This window comes from Leopardus geoffroyi, chromosome B4, assembly GCF_018350155.1.
Source record: "Leopardus geoffroyi isolate Oge1 chromosome B4, O.geoffroyi_Oge1_pat1.0, whole genome shotgun sequence".
Lineage (NCBI taxonomy): Eukaryota > Metazoa > Chordata > Mammalia > Carnivora > Felidae > Leopardus > Leopardus geoffroyi.
In genome coordinates, this window is record NC_059341.1 from 39308197 (window position 1) to 39325655 (window position 17459).

Sequence of the window (17459 nt, forward strand, 5' to 3'; positions counted from 1 at the left end):
AGGCAGTGAGTGAGGAAGTGAATATAATCAACAGTTTCAATGAGGCAGTTGGTTTCTGGTTTCCTCTGAGGTCCATCCATTGCCCTGAGGAAGGTGCAGATTCTACAAGGGGCCTGGAGCTCCCCTATTGGTTCTGACCTCACCTTCCCCAGCTGAGAAGTTCATCTTCAAGGGTGTGCACATATGTTGCTCTCATTTTTATCATTTGTTCTTGAAAAAGGAATAAGGCAGCATCTGGGCTCTTGGAGGCCCAAGTTTGCATGGAGCTGCCAGAGAAGGTTCAAGATAAGAGGGAAGCCAGTAACTACCAAACTCTGTAAACCAGGGTCACAGCTAAGGATCTGGGGGAGAAAGGACCCAAATTGTTTGTAATACATGGCAGCAGGAAGGTGAGGTTCATTCTGTCCCCCTGCTGCTGGCTTTTGGATCCAACAGGGCTGAGAGCTGAGTCCAGGAATCCTTAGATGTGATGATCAGACAGGAGACAACTCTGCATGCCTATGCACAGACACAGTAGCAGGCAAGAAGGGACTGAACTTGCTGGTCTTCCTTTGTTCCTGCCCCTTAACCCACTTCTGTGCATGGACAGTGACTTGTCCTAAGCCACTTACAGGTCAAAGAGAAAGCTCTTGGGAGAGACCTCCTCTAGCAGGAGGAGTTTTAACGAGTCAACGATGCATCCCCCATCCAGGAATATATTCAGGATGTTCAGCAACTGGTGCAATGTAAGCTCTGGTACCGGTTTGAACAGATGCCCGGCTGCTAGTAACCAGTTCCTGTCCAGCAAATGGTGTGCTGGTGCCTCCATGTAGTGACTGACTAGCAAGGCAGCCTGGTCCTAGGCATGTCATAGCATCTCCTTCTCACTCTTAGCATGAAAAATGGGAGTGGACATTTGGGGGGACTCCTTGTCAGTATTTTGGCCCTTTTAGGAGCCTCTAGAGAGATGCAGGAAAGGTCTAGCAATCTGAGGCCTCTCTTTAGAAGTGTGTCCCCTCTCATGTCAAATTGGCTCAGAGATTTAGGAAGAAAGGAGCTAACGCTTTGGGACCTAAAACTTTTCTCCTCACCAGATCATTGTCCGCCATCTACCCAGCCTTCCTGCACTGCCAGTACATCCCATCAGAAACTGATACGTGCCTTAGGTCCTGAGTGCAACTCAGGTCTGATGTACCCTGTCAAAGAGGCCAGTCAATTACTCTGGACAAGATAATCAGCTTTGTACTCTGCCTCCAAGCAGAACTGCACTTCTAGTATTCTAAATGTTCAAGATGGACCAACTTTCTCCCATTTGACCCAAGACCCCAGCTCCTTCCCATTTCTTCCAAGGCTTGGCCATGTCCACTCTTGCTCCCAAGTTCTTACTGTTTGTTCAGTCTTTCTGGTTGCTCACCTTGGTGTGGCCTTTTCCTCCTCACCCAGCACACACCCTCCCTGATGTGTGCCAGGCAGAAAGTAGTCAATATGATGTCTCCCTTGGTTTCCAACCTCCATGTCCATCTCACAGTCGCTCAGCTCAGATCTATCTATAGATGGCCGCATCTGCAAATAGAGAGGTATGTCGAAGATGAAGGTATTTGCAGCAGATGAGGGGTTGTCTTGCAGGGGCCCCTGAAAGCAGCAGGGTGTCAGGTCATTTTGTAACTTGATGGTTCATGTATGCCGAAAATATTTGCACTCTGATATGGCTCTCTCTGGTTTCAGATTTAGGAACATTCCAATGGTTCAGGAATCTGAAGGCTCCAGGCAGACAACATTTATAGTCACTTGGGGAACCTCTGCTTTAAATACTCTCAAAGGACAGGAGGCAATAAGGCATTGTACAGCAAGGAGCTGTTTCAGTTTGGCTGCTTGATTTCACAGGATTATCACTCTTCTCTTACTGTAGAGGGGCCGGAGGGGGCAAACTCTGGAGGTCATGGTGCCCATTCTACTGCATCCAGGCATCAGCGTGTATGCAAACTGATGATGACCAAGAAGGAAGTGAGAGTATCAGATGAGGACTTGGGTGAGTTTCCTGGACGTAGCTGGAGAGGAATTATCATTTGCAGTCCAAAGCCTCTCTACTTCCTTCATGCCCTGTTTTGCATCCCCTCACCCCTCGCCAAACAGGTTGCCATTATTAGGATCCTTGTCATCTGAGGTTAAAATAAGACCCAGTTCAAAGTGAGGAAAAGTTATGGGCAGGCAGCCTGGCCCCAGCTTGTTCTCGGAGCCACACGCAGCACTGAATCCTCCAGGCAGAATGGCACTCCATAGAACATCCAGTCCCTTCCGCTGCTTCCAGCACGCCTTCCCCAACTGCCCGAGACACTGCTCTACCCCTTTTCTCCAAGAAGAGGATCATCCCTTCTCCCAGACAGGGCAACCCCAGAGCCCTCACAGACAGGAAGTTTGGAACCTGTCCACCTTCTTTCTGGTTTGCAGTTAAACCCTACTTCCTCCCACCCTGCCCTCCCTACCCTTAGAGGACAGCTGTGCCCCACCACCCATGCAACCCATGTATGCACTAAGTGGCCTCTGGATGGAAGAATGATTGGAAAGAGGCAGAATGGGCACACACATCAATCCAGCTGGTTTGACAAGTGACATTCTTGCAGGCAGATTCCTGCAGCGATGATACTGGGAGAAAGAAACCCAATGCTCTGCAATGCCTTTTCTCAGACCATCTACATGAAGATGTATGGATATACATCAACACACACAAATACTCCCACCCTGGCCTTTTCCTGTGCACGTGGTCATATGCCACATGTACCTTCTTTCCTCAGTTGAGGTCACAGCATGCATCCATTGCCATTCTAGGATGTTGGTTGCAACCTCTCTCTTGGGTTGGTTACATACCATGGGGTCCGGTCACCCAGGGAACCAACTCAGGTCTCCCCAAGTACAGGAAAAGCCTGACTGAGGAGTCATGGGGGGTGGGAGGTAAAAGGAATTGTTCATTTGTGCAAAATTCCAAAACAAAAGATGTTGCTTTCAATCTGTGAGCCTTCTTTGAGGGTCTTTATATCCTGGGGAGGAAGTGAGTGACAGTCATGATTGGGGACACTTTGCTGCCCCGCTTTACCCGTCCATATTTGCTCAGTGCGATGTAGGTCCCTCGGTACAGGTCTGACTCGTAGGCATTGTAATTGTTGGGCAGGAGGGTTTCTCTGAACTTGCATTCCTCTTGGAAGCTGGGCTGCAAAAGAAATGGACAAATAACAGAGGCTCAATTATAAATGAGGTGTAGTGGGCCCTCTACCGGGTACACCTCCCTTCCCTTCGTAAGATAGCCAGCAAGGAAACTGAGCCATTCTAGGCCATTCTAGGCCAACCAAATCATGGGAGGGCACAAAGGAAGAGACTTCCAAGCTTTCTTGGACCCCTCTCATGTTCTCCTCTTCATGATAAGCAAATCAAGGCCGAGGGACATGGATGGAGAAAGTCTGTGTCACATGGGGTGGGTCTCCTGATTTTCAGTTCAGGGCACTTTCCACCAAGCACCTAGCTGATAACTTATTCCATCAGAGAGAGAACCATAAAAGGACATAATAGGCTTTTCCCAAGTCCGCTGTGAGAGGTGGTCTAGTGGAATGGGTTTGGGACCCCAGGCTCTACTTAGTGGTTTTCTGCTTCCTAGTTGTGTGACCATGGGCAGTCTCCTCTCTCAGCCTTGGTTCCCTTTCCTGCAAGCTGTGTGTCTGGGGAGGAGGTGGGGGGGGGCAGTTAGAGGAGGGGTGGGGACATATGATTCCCTAAGTCCTTTCCAGCGCTATCTGTTGACTATGTTAACCCTTTCTTCTTTCCTCTCGTTGCCCCCTCACTCCATCTTTCCCAGTTTACCTCCCAGGTTTGCCACCCCTTAAAGATGCCCATTCTTGGTTTTGACTTTGAGCCCAGAAGATGCCTGGTGCCTCCTAGACATTCATGGCTCTCTAGAAAAGTTCAGGAACAGAGATGGTAAGGAGCAGTGATTTTTATGGAGAAGAGAACCTGGTTCCCTCTGTGGCAGGTGGTGCCATGGAGTCTGGGGCCAGTGCTAATTTGGTAGAGAAGCGTGTGGAGCACCTGTTCTGAAAATGAGCACTAAACTTCCTGCCACACATCAACAAGTTCATTCCCTATGCATCACCCACACCCTCCTTTATTCCTAGAAAAGAAGGCCGTTCCTCCCCGGACTTGCAGGGCCAATGCTGAGGGAGGCTGGGGGGATTTCTGTGTTTTGTATAGGGAGTGGCTCTGTTGAGTCTAGAGGAAGAGAGAGCAAGGTGAGAGCCAGGAGGTCTGAGATCCAATCTTGAAAGAAACACAGAATGAAACAAAAAGAGAGGTGGGGTGTAATTTCTGACTCCTTCCTGCTGACTGAGGCCATTGGCTATAAAAAGCCCACTCAATGGCTGGCCGGCTGTGCCAAAGGTGTCATCTGACCTTCTCCGAAGGAATCGTACTATGAGCACCCTGGGCTGGCTGGAGGCGGGGGATGGACCAGAGCCTCTTCCTGTTATGAACAGAGGGTGATGAGCTAGTTCCCTGGGCTCCCAGACACCCACAGCTCTTTGGACGCACCTCTCAGACAGCATGTACAACAGTGTGTGATCCCTGGGGACAGCTTCTTCTTTCTCAATAGACTCCAAGTTCCCCGAGTCAAGGATTGTGTCTTGTCAGGTATGTGACCCTGAGTGGATGATGACTTAATAGGGATGCCACGAGGACAAATGGACACCCATACATGACCGGCTCCTTCAATGTAGCATAAGAGTGAGCAAGGGTGCAGCATGGTGTAAGGAAGGAACACCACACTCACCTTCTGCCCTTCACCTCTCACCCCTTTCCCCACTCAGGCGTCCAGTTTATTGTTTACAAGGCACTTCTACATGTATTAATTTACTTGAGGTGAATGTGAAAGCTTTAGCCAGTCACACCAACTGGCTTCCTAATACCACACTAGGGAGTTTGGGTTTTTACAACCTTTAGTTTCCTTTGTAAGGAACTTTGAGGTTATGCTGATGATGATTCAACTCTTACTTCATTCGCTATGTGAACTTGGGCAAGTGATTTAACCTTCTAAGTCTCAGTTCCCTCATCTGTAAAGTGGGGGCAGTTAGAATAATTATGTCATAGAATTGGAGCATTAATTGAAATAATGTACAGGAAGTCCACGGTGTAACACCTGGCACATAGTAAAATATAAAAAAAAATTGGGGGTATCTGAGTGCCTCAGTCAGTTAAGCATCTGACTCTTGATTTCAGCTCAGGTCATGATCTCACAGTTCTTGAGATTAAGTCCCACATCGGGCTCTGTGCTGACAGCGTGGAGTCTGCTTGGGATTCTCTCTCTTCCTTTCTGCCCCTCTCTTGTTCACATGTGCTCTCTCCTCTCTTTCTCTCTCAAAATAAACTTTTAAAAAATTTTATTACTATAATTATTCTCTATCATGAACTACTTTGCATTAAAAGCTCTAAAGGACTTTGTCTTACCCTGGATTGCTATTCCTGCAAAACCTGCTGTGGGTTATTGGACATTTTCACTTTTAAGTTCTGCAGTTATTGACTGAATGACTGGGAGACCGTGAACTTGCATGAGAAGAACACAGAACTAGGATACACAGAGGCTGATGCTCTGGCACTGCTCTTTGGGGTCTCTCTGGGCCATGGCCTCTTTACCTGTGCATGAGAGGTAGAAGCAGCCACAGAAGCTGAGACCATTTGAGGGGCAAAGCTCTGAAGCAACACCACTAGGAGAATAGAATCTCAGAATTAACTGTAAAAGGTAAATGAGAAACGAAGCTACATTGATTAAAAGTCTGGTGAAGATTGATGAACAAAATACAGAGTCCAGAAGTAGATCCAAATATATAGCAATATAACATAAAAATGGATTTGAAGTTAATATAGAAGTGGGGTTTCAAATCACTGGAGACAGCATGGTGTTGAAACAGCTGGGTAATATCTAATAACAATAATAATTTAAAATAATAATAAAGTTTGACTTATCATTTCATGCCTTACTTTAAAATAAATTCTACAAGTAGCAAAGACCTAAATGTAAAAAAAAAGAACCTCATGAGTCCAGAAAAAAATTTTTTTAAATAATCTTGAGTCAGGATGATCTTTTTGATCAGGGCACAAAAAACTAGATGCCATAAAAAAAAGCAAAAGGAATACATTTGACTTCTGCCTGAAAAAAAATTACCTTAAACAAAACAAAAATGTAAATGACAAACTCAGTTAAAAAATAGTTGCATTTGTGTCAGAGAGTACATTTTGTTACTATATTTGGGACCCTTGGACAGTGTTTATGAACAGACCATTCACAGAAAAGGAAATACAACTAGCATTTAGACATGAGAAAATACGCCTAATGAGAGAAATGTAAGTCCTAACAGTGAGACCACATTTTTAATTGATTAAAAGAAATCAGATTTTTGGGCACCTGGGTGGCTCAGTCAGTTAACCGTCTGACTTCAGCTCAGGTTATGATCTCATGGTTTGTGAGTTCAAGCCTCTTGTCAGGCTCTGTGCTGTCAGTACAGAGCCCACTTCTGGTCATCTGTGCCCCCCTCTCTCTGCCTCTCTTCTGTGAACACACTCTCTCTCTCAAAAATAAATAAACATTAAAAAAGAAATCAGATGTTTGATAATATTCTTTCATTGGTGAATGCATGAAGACTAGGAATTCTCATTTAATGTCTGTGGGTGTGTATATTGTTATAACCTCTATAAAGAGCAATTTGACAATATCTACTAGAATGAAAAAGGAATATAGCTTTGATTAGTAATTCCACTTGTAGGAATGTATCTAACTAGCACACTCCCTCTCATGTACAAGAGTTACTGCAGCATTATGTATAATAGTAAAAGACCCAAAACAACAAAGTGTCTATTTGGAGGGGAGTAGTTAATTCAATTATGGCAGATCTACACAACTGAATGCTATTAAGCCATGAAAAAATATGAAACCTTTGTGGGCACTGACTTGAAATGGTCTCAAAGACATACTGTTAAGTGATGAAGGAAGGTTCAAAACGATGTGTAGTATGCTCCTATTTGTGTGACCTTTAAAATAACAGTGAGGGTGCACACACAGGGACATGGGGTCTTCCTGGGATGATACACAAAGAGCCAGGACAACATCTTTGGGGAGGTACTAGTGGCTTCGAAGAGCGTGAGAAGGAGACTAAATTCCCATGGCATATTCTTTTACACCTTTCTCCCCACCTTAAACCGTGTTCATGCATTACCTAGTCATCTAAGTAGATTATTTAAAGTGGGAAAGAAATTCAGGATACAAGTTGAGCCAGGAAGGAATAAGAAAACATTTATATAAAAAAAAAAAAAAAAGAAAAGAAAACATTTATATCAAAAACGGGTGGTCCCCCTGTGTCCTGGTAGTCCTAGCCCCTGCCACCTGCCACTTTTCCCTCTGTTCTAACTTGTGCATCCCTGGAGAGCAACCCTCCCTCAGTTTCCAGAATTCATTTCTGATCTAGATGGTGGTTAAGGGAGAGGATTTGCGTGTGGTTTGCAAACTCTAGAGAGGAAATCAAACCTTGGGGCCGAGGGTGTGAGGGAGAGGAAGGAAAGGAAGAGGAACTGAATGATTCGGGCAAGAAATTCTGAGAGCATCTGCCCATATCCTCCATTCTAGAACGTGTCCAATTTAAGAATCCAGCCTTTCACAGTGTCTGGGTCTCCTTAAACATTGGTTAAATGCGCATCCTTGTGGTTGTACACATTGTGCCTTGTTCTCCGCTCATTGCATTTTCATTATTCAAATTTTCTGCCCTTTAAAACAATTTTTCCCACTTTTGTTTCTGTCCATTTGGTTCCTTTTCTCTAGCCTTGCTCATATTCCTGGCCTTCCCCAGAACTGGGTACAAATGTAAAGTGAAAAAAGAGAAGTGGATGAAGTTTGCTTTCAAAGCTCTGTCTTTCTTTTGCCTGTCTCTTTCTGTACCCCTCTGCCCTGTCCTTGGGGTTCAGGTGGCAGGAGGCCAAGACCATTTCCCTGAACCCTTTGAAGCAGCTGATGCTTCAGGCCAGTGGGTATTCCCGCTGCCCAGACTGATGCCTGAGCTGGTATCCAGACCCAGCCTCTTAATCCCTGTCTACTGCATCCTGAGCCCGGTTCTCATGACCCAAGAGTGGTGTCTCCTCAGCTCTGGTGAGAAAAGCGATCATGCCAAGTGAACGTCATGTTAATAAAAGCAGCTACCGTATATTATTACCTGAACAAATGAAAATAATTCCTCCAGATCACATTTCCTGGGTTTGCCGGGGCTCAGGCCCCAGTGTGACAACATCTTAAATTCCATGTAGGTCTAATCAGACTTATGTGGAACCAAACTCCAAAGCGATCGGCTCTTACCATGGAGAAGGGCATTTTGCAGAGGGGCTTTGCAGAGGGCTGTTCCAGCATGTGACCTCTGGCAGAAATGCCCCATGCGGTCTGGGCTGGATGAGACATCCATCCTCTTGTCTTCGGGCAGAGCTAAGTCACCCGGACTGGTGGAAGTGGATGCGTGTCTTTAAAGCTCTTCCTCCCAGGGCTAACCCAGAGCCACTTGCTTCTTCTATTCCTCCTGGTTTGTGAGTGTGCATGGAAGGGGCAAGGGTGGGTGGTGTTTAAGGAGGTGGGAAATGGAGAGAAAAAAAAAGTCTCTTTTTCCTAAGACCCTTTCCTCCTGAAGCCTCTGTTTCTTTTTCTGTCCTTAGCTGAAATGGAGAAATAGATAACATCTCTCAGCTCCAAGAGGTCTGTATATTGTAACCCCCTTTCCTAACACACAATGGCATTGTCGATTTAGATGTGTTTGAAAAACTTTTCGGCAGGCATGACTTTCTTGTCAATCCTGTGCAGCTCCTTGTAGCAGGCAGGCCGTGTGTTGGGGAGAGTTGTCTTCAGGGCTCTCGGGTCCCATCCCCCAGTACTTCTACCCAGCAGGTGCTAACATCCCCTCAGGAATCTGTTCTCTGATGGATGAGCTTTGCTGCCAGCTGAATGAAGGCATGGCTTGGTCCTCCCCTCTCCCAATGTAATGCCCCACAGAATAAGCAAAGGCCTTGATGGATGAAACAAATACTGTGTTCTCTGCACGTTGTCATACTACTATTGATTAAAAGGATGTAGACGCAGTTATAAATAGTAAAACTAAAATCATTTAAAAGCATTACTGAATTCCTACTAGCTTTTTGTCAGTATGCATTTTTTTCTTGGCCAAGGGATTCTCGTAGAGAGTGCCCAAGCCGACCACCAATCGTTAAGTGTGGTTCCTTGATTTTTTTTTTTCAATTTTATTTTTAAAAGCATTAAGGACATTGGAATTCACTGATTTCTGCCTCTGTCTACATGGAGAGAGCAGAGGTCCAGGCCCAGAGAAGGTCAGGGATTTTGCCCCACATATAAGCAGGTAGTGGAGGGTAGGTGGGGCAGGAGCTGGAATTTGGGTCCCAATCTGTACATGAGATGCGCTTCTTCTGTGGTCTTCAAGAGCCTTACCTGCAGAGCCCTGAGGCAGGTCTGCACACAGCACTGATTGTGCGAATTTAGAGACCTAGTGTCCCATCTGTGAAGGGAGGATAAAGACCACATGCACCTTCCAGGGCTGCTAGGGGATAATGCTTGGAAAGTACTCCGCAAGATGCCCTACAAACAGTAGGTGCTCAATACCAGGACGGCTATTTATATTGTCTCAGCTGGGAATAGGCATCCTGCCATGGGGCTCTGCGCCCCTCTTTCCTAGAAGTGAGACATGCAGGAAGTCACTTTTCCTAGGTGGGTTTTCTCAGCTCTTCTTCTCTGGCCATGAGTAGTCTCCTGTCCCCACCCTGTGCAAGGGTCCCCTCCCCCCATGAGAAATCTCATTTAGCTGCAGGCGGTAGCAGCTGAGCCTGGGGAGATGAGGCAGCTCTAGGGGCTTAAGGGAAATAGTGTGAATGAAATCATCACCCAGCGGGAGTCTTCCTGGCTCCGGGGATCAGTTGGCAATTGTTTTTTTAGACTGTGATAACAGGCCCCTGAGGGGCAGCGGGAGGGGGTAGAGGTGGTTTGGAAGCATCTGGGGCACAGCCACACAAAGCATCAATTGTCCAAGCTTGGGGCATAGTTGGGCCACACTCCCGGGTCCAGCCCCACTCTCCTACACAAGCCTGCTCAGCCCTGGGCTCCAGGGAGGACAACCTCCCACCTTAGAGAAGGTGCTCCCGGACCCAGTGCTCCTGGGGTGTGGGAGGGGGAGGGTAGAGTGTGCAGAATGAGCAAGCCTTCCCTCAGGACAGTCCCCCTTTTCCCTGGACTCTCTCATTTCGTGAACCCTCCAGCTCAGGGGCCCATCTGACCCCCTTTGAAGTCATGTGCCCCGGAGGGAGGGGTGCAGGGGTGTCTCCAACATGAGGAGTCAGTTCACACTTACTTATGGAAGGTGGCTCCTTCCCATTTGCTACTCCATGCTTTACTCCTGTGTAGTGCCTCTGACTGTGATTAAAGCTCTGATTTTTGAATGTCATATAGGTTCTCTTACCGGGGTAATGGATTTCTAGTTGGAAGTGGGTACATTTTCCTATATTTGTGCCCTTTCCTTGCCTCAAAGTTGAAAGTCCTTCTGGTAATGCTTTCTGCACTCTCCTTCCTTCCAGGAGATCTACCTGCTAAATGGTCCCTTGCAGAGGGTGCCTTAGTCAACAACCCCAGTTCCTGGCTCTCCAATCGGCGGGATCCCAGGCACGGTGCAGGCTGGCGAGTAAGGGCTTTTTGGGAAGACTATCTCCACAAGGAGGGGCCCTGCTTCACCCAAACCTAGGCTGGCCCCAGGCTGGCTCCTGTCTTCTCCAGCACCTTTGCACAGAGTGATGTCTGAGAAAGAAAGGGGGTGTCTGAGGATTCCAAACCTCATGCTGGGTTTCACCTGCCCTGCCCTCCAAAGGCTGTGTGGCCTGGTGGTCCCAAGCCTGCCTGTGCTACAGAAACACCAGAGACGCTTAAAAACAACAATAACAACAACAAACAAGCAAACAAACAAACTGATCTTTGGTCCCCCATCCCAGCCCTGCCAAATAAGCATCTCTGATGGAGGTCCCTGCAAATCTGTACTTTTAACAAGCTGCCAAGGTGATGGGATGCAAAATGTCCCACACATGCCACTTCTAGGAAAGAAGGGTGCAGAACCCCATGGCAGGGTGCCTCGCTGCATCAGCTGATATGATAGCTGCTCTGTATTGAGTACTCACTGTCTTCAGGGCACCCTGTGGAGTGCTTTCCAAGCATTATCTCCGGGCAGCCCTGGGAGGCGCATGTAACTTTATCCTCCCTTTACAGATGGGACACTGGGTTCCTGAAGTCTCCTGTCCTGTCAGGGCAGTGTGCAGACTTGCCTCAGGGCTCTGCAGGTAATGCACGTCACGGCTCTGCAGAAGTGCCCTTGGTGAACAGACCAGGGACTGAATTCTGGTTCATGGTACCACCTAGCTTAGGGCTATTCCTCTTACTTCCAACGCCCACTTTTAATCCACGCCTTGTCTCCTTGACTAAAGGTCACAGGGAGGGACACCTGCATGGCTCAGTTGGTTATGCATCCAGCTCTTGTTTTGGGCTCAGGTCATGATCTCATGGTTCGTGGGTTATAGCCCTGCATTGGGCTCCTTGCTAATGGTGCAGAGCTTCCTTGGGATTTTCTCTCTCTCTCTCTCTGTCCCTTCCCCCACTTGCTCTCTCTCCCTTTCTGTCTCTCTCAAAAATAAGTAAGTAAACTTAAAGATCACAGGGAAGAGACCACCTGAGCTCCCCGTTTGGGTATGTAATAGGCCTCTCGTGTAGGTATAGTCTCGCCAGAACCAGGCACCAATCCCAGATCTCTGCTCACTTCCTGGTGCTCAGTCTGCCTCCAAGGAGAGGTAGAACAGCACTCCACGCCCTCCCCATAAATAACTCTGGTATTCCTTCACAATTGCTCAGCGGTCTACCTTTTTATCCTTCTAATTTCTGTCAAAAGAACTCCCAGTGCCTTCAACTTCATAAGGATGTTGTTCCCCCCCACCCACCCCCTGCCGTAGTTTTGGAATAAGCCAAATCTTAGGAGGAGAGACCCAGGACCCCGGGGGTCAATAAGAGCAGAGGTTTTAGTAAATGCACTTAGAAGCCAACTAGGTTAACCAAAGGGCCGGCATTCACCTTCCCAGGGTGATCTGTGATGGGGAGCGGGCTGGAGGTTGGGTTCCAGCCCAGAGGGTGGAATAAGAGGATGTTTCTCCATCCTACAGGATCAGGGGTCAGAGGGCTTAAAACCATAGAGTAAAACTTCAAGTTCCTTCATCTCTCCTCCTCATACTGCACACTAGATGGGGTACCTCTCGGGGTCATGGGGAACAGCACCCGAGCTGAAAGACAGGCTTGCTTCTCCAGGCCTCTCCAGTTCAGGGGGTCAAACCCGACCGTAAGGCTGGGTGACACCTTTATGCCAGGGTGCAGGTCTCCTTCAGAACCAGCAGCCTCCTGACCTACGGTTCCTATTTAATATTACAAAGGCTGGAAGGCTCAGGAAAAACATGGTCCAAAGCAGAAGCCAGTTAACCGTGAAGCACATGAAACACATGAAGCATGAGCTCGCATGCTTCCTTCTTATTCTAGACAAATATTCACTTCTTTATGCAAGCTTTTGTAGCATTTTCTTCAACTGTGTAAGCTGTAGCCCTCAAATAGCCTGGACGTCCCCCAGCCCAGTGGACTCACCGTTGTGTATAATCTCCCTTTACTGTTCATGGCAACGAAGAGGGCACTCTTCACTCCAAAGAGACTCACCACACCCCGCTCCACTGTGGAAATCTCCAGCAGGCCTGACAAAGAAAGGGGGGCCAGGTTACCCAAGGCTTGTGCAGGACTCAGCGGGACATCAATCTAGAGGCGACACTACAAGGGCACCTCAGCCCATCCCCCAGCTCCTAGAAAGCCAGACCCTTCATCACCTCTATCCCTGATCTCACTTTGGACTCGGCAAGTCCTGCCACTTTACTGTCAAAGATCCACTTCCGCTGGGGAAGTTCTGACATCGGGGTCAGGGATTGCAGCCATATCTACATGAGATTAGCTTTTACAGACTTCACATGAAGTCCTTGCCTGGGGTAGAAACATGAATGCTGATTAGCTTTTTAATAAAGTAGATACTCTCCATGCTTCAACAAATTTCAGCTCATCTAATCTTGCAAACACTGCAACCACACGGAAAACCGAAGGCTTGTGTGGATCCTGCAGCCCCCGACCCCTTTTGGATGCGGGAACGTACCTATGCAGCAACCCACCAACTTGCAGGACAAGGACCTGGGGACGGAGAGGGCATGTGGAAATAAAGGGAAAGATGTGCTTCAGTGAGAAATGTTGCAAAATACTTCCTTTCCTTCTTAAAGAGGGAAGCTAAATAAAAATGAGCTTAAGTCGAATCTGGTCCAAAAACCCTAACTTATTTTCACTACTCTTGCCTTAAGGCTTCCTGGCTGGTTCCAGGTGGTCTTATATGGGCACAGATGTGCCTTTAACACTGAAGTAATGGATGCCACGGGGGCTCTGTGGGGTGATGGCAAAAGACACCAGAATGCCTGGACCTCAGCATATTAAGCCTGCACCCAGGCAGGGTCAAAGTCAGTCTGGGGGAGGTGGCTCTGCTTATAAGATTCCAAATAGAGAATATGACTTCTGTCCCCTTTATAATAGGCCCCATGCACCAGAGCAAGTCCCCTTCATCTTTTAGCCTTGCTTGCACCCAAGCCCCCAGCTTCCCAACTGGCTGCAGCTTGCACTCACTGTAGGGGTTCTCCTCGTGGGTCCCGCTGATCCGACCGTCGGGGGGCACCTGGAGGTGAAAGCCGATGCCCACGTTGCAGTAGAGCCTCCTCTGCCTCTTGATCCCCACCAAGTAGCCACTCTCCCAATTCACTCCGGCAATCTCTCCAGCTAGCCCAGCTCGAGACCTTGACAGCAGGGTGCCCCAGCCCCTGGAGTCCAGCAGCGTGCTGTTGGTGCGGGTGCCTGCAGGCGAGGGCACCACCATGCCCACTAGGACGCCTAGGAAGACAAGAGCCCACAGCGTGCCCTGAAGACGTCCTGCTCCCCGGGACATAGTGATGAACAGCCTCTGTCCCAGGGCCATCCACCTTGCCTCTCAGGCACGTGGTCAGAATTAATGGCCCTAAAAATACCGCCCTTCTTGTTTTTCTCCCCTCAGCATGGCGGCAGGGGCTTATTTTTGGAAGGCAGATGAAGGCTGCTGACATGAAACCAAAGCCTGCTTTGGGCACTCGGGTAGGGAGCAGAGGGACCCAGGCTGAGCCGTGGCTGGTAGGGACCATGGCTTGGGGACGGTGTCTAGCTCGCCCGCTTGCTCCGTCCCGAGTCGATTATATTTGATTTGACCTATCTTTATAGTTCAGCAGCCTGGCCCTCCCCTCCACCCATCATCACCCTGACGTCAACTGGCCCAGCTCACTTATCCAAGGCTGTAACATTAATCTGCTCCTGGGCCTGGCTGCCTCCCCAGACCCCCATCACCCTCCCCACACCCCAGGGATTCTGGGAGCCGCTGTCATTCCAGCTATGAGGCAGGAATGAAGTGAGCAGGGAGCATCTCTGAGGGAGGGAGGACTTGGCTGGGGGCCCAGGGGAAGAGGGAGGTAAGAGGCCACCCACAACCCAAACTGGGCAAAAGTTCTTGGCCTGGCAGTGCTGGCTTCCTTGTTTAGAGGGCAAAGGGTAAAGATAGTGATAGGGGAAAGCTTGGTGTCAGATGATGACAGTGGCCTATGAGCTACCCTAGAGACCTTTTCATGGAAAGAGTTCATGGTTGAGGGCAAAGTAGGCTCAGGGGACACTGAAAAGCTGATCCCTTTTAACAGGAGAGAACAGAGATTCAGTGGTGAGGGGTGGGGAGGTGGTCCCTAGGATTGTCGAGGAAGAGAGGGCTAGGGTCACGCTTCTGCTCGCTGTTCTGGCCATGGCGTTCACCCAGCCAACGGGGTGGAAGTTGTGCTGGCCCCCAACAAAGCCCACTGGCCATTTTCCTACCTGGGCTCATCCTTGGCATCTGACTATTATTATTCCCATTTTGTAGAGAACTTAAGGGACTTGCCAGAACTTGTAAGCCAGAACCTAGAAAATTGGCTTAAATCCAAAGCCTATGCTTTTAACCCCTGCACAATTGCCTATAGTAGAAGTGAGATTACCTGGCTGGGGCCCACAGAGTCTAGTGAGCTCATTCTATGCTAAGTGTACATCATGGAATTATTTCAATAGCACAAAATGATTCCCCTTCCCACACAGGCTGGAGGTTACAGGCAGCCTGGGGAAACCTCCTAGGATGAGTCTCACTGCCTAGGGACTCTTCTCAGACACCATTCCTCCCCTCTGCTTCCAAGCCTCCTGCTCGGGTCTGGGCTCAAGTCTCCAGTCTCTACTTCTCCCTGCCTTCTGCCTTGCTGCCTCATTCATTTGAATTGATGCTTTGGTTAGAATTTCTGTCGAGCCGTGCATTTCAGTTTTGCCCTAGATATGTTCTCTCATATCCCTGGAAGCCCTAACATCTTCTGCCATTATCCTCTGCAGGTAAAATTAATGGGGAGGGATATATGCACCACCCCTGCTTAGGATCACCCTCACCATCAGGCCCCCCGGCTTCCCAACCATCCTTCCCCTCCCTGTCACCTCCATTGCCTTGTGCCCAACCTTACAATCACCAGCACCCCCCTCTCCTACAATAAGGAATGGCTGGCACCTGTGGCACAGATTGAGCTTACTATGTAGGCCTTTGTTGGAAAATTATACAAAAAAAAAAAAAAAAATCTCTGCAAAGTAGGAGAATCGTGAATAATCCAAAGACAAAATAAAATTACCTTCACCTGGATCTCCAGCTTGATTTCATAAATTTAAGTTTTCATATACATAACAGCAGTGGAGATGCTCTCTTACTGGTGTTCAGTTTGGAACATTGTATTAAACATGCTTGCAGTAGGGAAGAGGCATCCAAGAAGCATGCAGGATGGTAAGAAGTTAGTCTGAAATGAACTCTTGCCTTGGATACTTGGGGATGTGCTCATCGCCCTCACCGTGGGATTCTTCTTGGAACCTATCCACTTTAGGGTTGCCTCAGAGGAGAGTCTAAGCTATAATAAGGTCAATACTATATATCAGTGTTAGATCTCTTTAGATCCACCTTTTCTCAGATTCTTCTCTGTGCAGAGATTGTGGGTGGTGTCTTATAAAACAATGGGCTTTTGGATGAAGGACACCTGAATTTGAATCCCGACTCCACTATTTATTAGCTTTGTGACATTGCAAAAATTTTTGAACCTCATTACTTTCATTTGCAGAATGAGATCATTACTTCATAGGACTGTTATAGGCATTAGCAATTATATATGCAAAGGGCACAGTGCAAAGCACAATATAGCTCTCCCTCAGTCCTTTATCTGAAATATATTGGAAATCTATCACCCAATTAAGGGAGGACAAGCCCAAAGTGAGAAGGACTCTGTCTCATCTCAAGGGGTGGGAGAGACACATGGGCTTCCAGTTCTTAATTCCCAACCACCAGAGCATATGTTGTGATGGCTGTTAACATATGTAGAAGCAGGCAGTCTAGATTCCTAAAATATTCTGAAAACCAGTAATAGCATTGGTATCGTCCCTGTTAAATATAAAACTTAAGTAATTCATTCTATTAAAAAGCCTGAGTCTTATTTTTATCGGGTGATGTGATGAGGCCCTGTTCTAAATGCGCCTCCTGGGCCTGTCTCTATAGCAACTTCACTGTGCTCATATATCCATATATTTCTCCTGAAGGCTAATTAAGTTGACAACTGCTAGGGCTTCTTGGTTTACCAGATTTGCACTTGACCCTTCTCCTGGGGCTTAGGGACCCCTATGGATGTGAAGTGATAGAGAAAAGAGTAACAGGTGGAGGAGGCCTCTCTGTGGACCCCTCTTTCACATAGTTGCCCAGCAGCCTTTGCGGTTGTCAATCACTCTCTCTGGATGAGCCAAGAGTTAGTGGAGGTGAGTAGGAAAAAATGTTAATGTCTGTCTCCTTCCATGGCAGGGTCTTTGTCCCTGAGTGGGGTACCACATTGTGTAGATAGCTCAAATTTGGCACATCACCTGCACCGTGGGACCACCTCTGTAACACCAAGTGGGTTGTTTTCTATGACTTCTGTTTATGACATATTAAAACTCAAACACCTCAGAGTGACCGTAGGGGTCATGTAGATTGTGAACAGCAGTGTCCATTTGTATCTTTCATATTTGGTTTTGAAAAAGTGATATTAGCCTTTTTCTATAGATAATCTGGAAAATACAGAAGATGATAAGGTAGAAAATAAAATAACTCTTTGTGCTTAGTGTCTTTATAGATTTAGTCTCAGTCTTCCTTTGAGCTACAGTGGCACAGAGGCCTGGCCACCTCCCTTTGCCTCTCCCTCCTTCTTGCTCAGACAGGCAC

The 17459-nt window shown here is 47.7% G+C and overlaps 1 protein-coding gene across 1 annotated transcript; it reads right to left on the reverse strand.

The window, feature by feature from the left end:
• Positions 1 to 2488: 2488 nt before the first annotated feature.
• FGF6 (fibroblast growth factor 6) lies at positions 2489 to 14343 on the reverse strand. Its single transcript, XM_045464034.1, has 3 exons — positions 13775 to 14343; positions 12710 to 12813; positions 2489 to 3184 (listed from the first exon to the last, which is right to left on the reverse strand). The coding sequence occupies exons 1-3, from the start codon at positions 14118 to 14120 to the stop codon at positions 3008 to 3010; spliced, it is 627 nt and encodes a 208-aa protein (XP_045319990.1). The 5' UTR covers positions 14121 to 14343; the 3' UTR covers positions 2489 to 3007.
• Between the last annotated feature and the right edge of the window lie 3116 nt (positions 14344 to 17459).

Excerpts from the sequence above, each read along its gene's own strand:
- FGF6 (XM_045464034.1), bottom strand. The coding sequence starts at position 14,120 with ATGGCCCTGGGACAGAGGCTGTTCATCACTATGTCCCGGGGAGCAGGA. Across the intron at positions 12,814-13,774 it reads CCACGAGGAGAACCCCTACA|GCCTGCTGGAGATTTCCACA; the intron begins GTGAGTGCAAGC and ends TTTCTTTGTCAG. Across the intron at positions 3,185-12,709 it reads AAGGGAGATTATACACAACG|CCCAGCTTCCAAGAGGAATG; the intron begins GTGAGTCCACTG and ends TTTCTTTTGCAG.